At 36.3% G+C, this 4,045-nt stretch overlaps 1 protein-coding gene across 1 annotated transcript; it reads left to right on the plus strand.

The window, feature by feature from the left end:
* Positions 1–782: 782 nt before the first annotated feature.
* On the plus strand, positions 783–1,727 carry LOC106883132 (zinc finger protein 239). The gene has a single exon (XM_014934024.1). It carries the CDS (start codon positions 783–785, stop codon positions 1,725–1,727), a length of 945 nt encoding a protein of 314 aa, XP_014789510.1.
* Positions 1,728–4,045: the final 2,318 nt, after the last annotated feature.

Raw genomic sequence — 4,045 nt, forward strand, 5'->3', positions numbered from 1 at the left:
GCGGACGTTAAACGATGATGATGATGATGATGATATATATATATGTGCATATATATATAATGATTGTTGGAATCTTTTTTGCTTATTCATGGTTAATCCTTGCTACTGTCTCATTTTGGGGAGCTAGAATTGCCCTTTCATACAACCATTTATGTGAATTATAAAATCATTATTACTTAAGTCTGGCAGGGGAATTCATTGCAAAGCTAATTTTCATCCAATATGAGTTTTTTTTTTGTCAACACATATCTGCTCTCACACATAATTTCCTACTTACACAAGTAAAATTATCACTTTTAGAGTTTATTGTTGGTCATAGATTAATGTTTGTTTTCTTTCATTTCAGGTTTTCCCTTTATGCTGGAAAGTTTTCTACCTGAAGGATTGTAATTCAACAGACTTAGTTGAAACAAACTCTGTAACATTCATCAGCATTTTTCTTTTTTTAGATTAAAAATGTGCCAAACATCCTGAGCTGAATAGTAAGATAACTGTGACCAAATTTTCAATTTAAACTGACACAAAATATTACAAATGAATCCTCTGAAGTAAACACCAAGAGATTTAGATAGAGAAGATATAGTTCAGTGTGAAACTTGTTGGAACATTTGTATTTTTATTGAAATTTCTTTTGTGTTTGTAAATGTGTTCATAATGCATCAATATTTTGAAAAATTGCTATATTTAATATGATTTAAATACCTGAAACACTTTTCTGGTGTGAAGTTTATGTGAAAACAGTTTTTCAAAAGAGTAGTTTGTCTGCATGTGAATGTGTTAAGATGGAGGAAATGTACTACTGTGAATTTTGTAATAAGTTTCTTTCTACCAGTCAAGCATTGAATGCTCATAAGCTCATTCACTCAAGGGAAAGACCTTACCGATGTGAGGATTGTGGGGAAGCATTTACTCTGAGTAATGAATTATTATCACATAAATGTGCTTTTCATGTAGGAGACAGACGTAAGCACTGTGAAATTTGTGGTAAATCATTTTCTAATAATCCTAAGTTATCTCATAAATGTGAAATTCATGCAACACAAAGACCTTACCACTGTGAAATTTGTGGAAAATCATTTTCTCAAAAAGGAAGTTTATCAACTCATGTACGTACCGTTCATATTGGAGAAAAGCCTTACAAGTGCAATGTTTGTGATAAACGTTTTGCTGTACGAACATCATTAAAATATCATAGCTACCTTCATACAGGAGAAAGGCCCCACCATTGTGAAGTTTGCGGGCACACATTTACTAGAGTGGTGTGCTTAGAAAAGCATAAACGAATACACACAGGAGAAAAACCGTACACTTGTGAAGTTTGTGGAAAAGCATTTTCAAGAGGATTTAGCTTAAAAAGACATCGAATTCTTCACACTGGATTAAAACCTTATGTTTGTGAAATCTGTGGGACAGCATTTTCAGATTACAGTAACTTGGCTGGCCATAAACGTGTTCACACTGGTGAAAGGCCATATCACTGCGAAATTTGTGGGAAAGCATTTTGTACTAACCGTAGCCTTTCATCTCATAAATATAGTCATAGTGGTGGAAAACCATACCACTGTAACATTTGTGGGGAAACATTTTCTCTTAGGAGCTACTTATCAACTCACAGAAATAATATCCATATTGGAGAAAAGCGCTACCATCGCAAAGTTTCTGGGAAAGCTTTTTCTAAAAAGGATTCACTTAAAAAAACACAAGCACGTTCACGCATGAGAAAATAGCACTCAAAACTGACCTTGCCTGTGCTGGTACCATGTCAAAAGCACCTAGTGGACTCTGCAGTGTGTTTGGTGTTAGGATGGGCATCCAGCCGGAAAAGCCATGCCAAAACAGACACTGAAACCTGGTGCAGTCTTCTGCCTATCCAGCTCCTGTTAAACTGCCCAACCTATGCCAACGTGAAAAATGGATGTTAAATGAAGATGATGATGATACATGCACGTATATATATATGTATGTTTATATTCATATACCTCTGGTTGACCCAAAGACCTCTCTTTCCTTCTGTGTCCCTCTTCAGATTCTTACCATCTTCATATCTTTCTTTCTTGTTCCCTTCCCCACACACTTACCCATATCCGCCCATATAAAGCGGGATAGTACTGCATATCCCTACACAACCCATCCTATCAATACTTCATCTCTTTCTTTCGTAGTAACCCTTGACCTTTGACACTAATCCCTTCCCCTTTTACCTGTACTTTCTAAAAGATAAAAGATTTATAGAGAGCAAAAAAAAAAAAAAAATAAAATTAATTAATCACAAAAACAATCTGGAAAATATTCATAAGAACTTATTTTTGAAATTAAAATAAAATGAAAAAAAAAAACGGGAATAAGTCTGCTTCCTGAGACTTTCTTTTGGGGGCATGTGTAAAATCTGGGATGTTTATATATCCTGCATATCATAAGAATCGTGTTTTATGAATAGGTTTCCATCCTTATGTGAGGATGTTTGCTTGTACTCAGTTATAGATGTGTGACTAAGAAGCTTGCTTTGTATCTCTGTGGCTTGAGTTCAGTCCTTCAGTATGAGACCTTGGGCAAGTGTCTTCTACCAATACTTCTTGATCACACATCCATAACTGTGTACATAGAAACTTCTTCACATAGGCTTGTGTTGGCCAAAACCATCAGAGTGAAATTTAGTTGACTGACTGTGTGGAAGCCTGTTGAAGGAACCATTCCAAAAACCACTATGGCTGTGTGGTTAAGAAGTTCATTTCTCAAATACATGCTAGCATGGGAAACGGATGTAAAGTGATGATGATGATGGTGGTGATAGTGGAGGTTTTGAATTCAGTCATACTAAGTGGTGTCTGGGTTAGTGTTTTTTAATATAGCCTTAGGCTAACTGAAGTCTGGTTGAAGTTGATAGACTGAAAGAAGCCCATTATATGTGTGTGAAGGTGAGTGGCCTAGTGGTTAAGGTGTTGTACTCGCGATCTTATGATTGTGGTTTCAATTCCTGGTCCTAGTCGTACATTGTTTTCTTTATTTCATTTTGCTTTATAATAAGTTTAACATTTGACATGTGCCACACTGTGCACCTGTACAGGTGATATCAACCTGGAGAGAGTGAACGATGTACAGTACAAACATTTGATCACTATAAGCAAATCATCATCGCAGTTTGTTCAGCAAGAAATTGTAGAAACCTCGTCTGTCAATTAAGAAAAGGGAGAACACCATATATTTCTAATTTATATATATTCTCTCATATATATATATATATATATATATGTGTGTGTGTGTTTGAAGATGCGCACAAATTTTCCTTTATTTGTTTATGTAGTTGCTTATTGAATACCATAGTGGCAAACTATTTCATAAATCTGAATTATACATGTATCGCAAATATTTTAAAAATTTGTTAGAGAACATTCCAGAAAAATGTAATTTTAATCAGTTATATAAACCAACTTTTTTGACCAGTAACTAGTTTGATAAGTGCCTGTGCACAAAGCTCTCGGTCTTTGAGTCACCCTGTTACTTTCATTAAACTTTTGGCTCCCGTGCCAGTGGCACGTAAAAAGCACTATGTGAACATGATCGATGCCAGACCCACCTGTCTGGGTCCTGTGCCAGGAGCACATAAAAGGTACCCACTACACTCTCGGAGTGGTTGGCGTTAGGAAGGGCATCCAGCTGTAGAAACATTGCCAGATCAGACTGGAACCTGATGCAGCTGCTGGCTTTCCAGACCTCAGTCAAACCGTCCAACCCATGCCAGCATGGAAAACGGACGTTATACGATGATGATTATATATATATATAGGAAGAATTCACAAAAGAAAAAAACCAAAAGACGAAGACAGGTAGTGTAGACAACAAACAGATGTATTAGTATAACGCTCGGGAAGTGAAAAAGTCTTTAACGTTTCGAGCCTACGCACTTCCACAGAAAGAAACAAGGAGAGAGAATAAAGAACGTGTAGTGGCTAGCAATCTATCATGGTGAATATGTGTGTGAAGGTGAGTGGCCTAGTGGTTAGAGTGTTGTACTCGCGATCTTATGATTGTGGTTTCAATTCCTGGT

Source organism: Octopus bimaculoides, unplaced genomic scaffold (genome assembly GCF_001194135.2).
Source record: "Octopus bimaculoides isolate UCB-OBI-ISO-001 unplaced genomic scaffold, ASM119413v2 Scaffold_267937, whole genome shotgun sequence".
In the NCBI taxonomy this organism is placed as follows: Eukaryota; Metazoa; Mollusca; class Cephalopoda; order Octopoda; family Octopodidae; genus Octopus; species Octopus bimaculoides.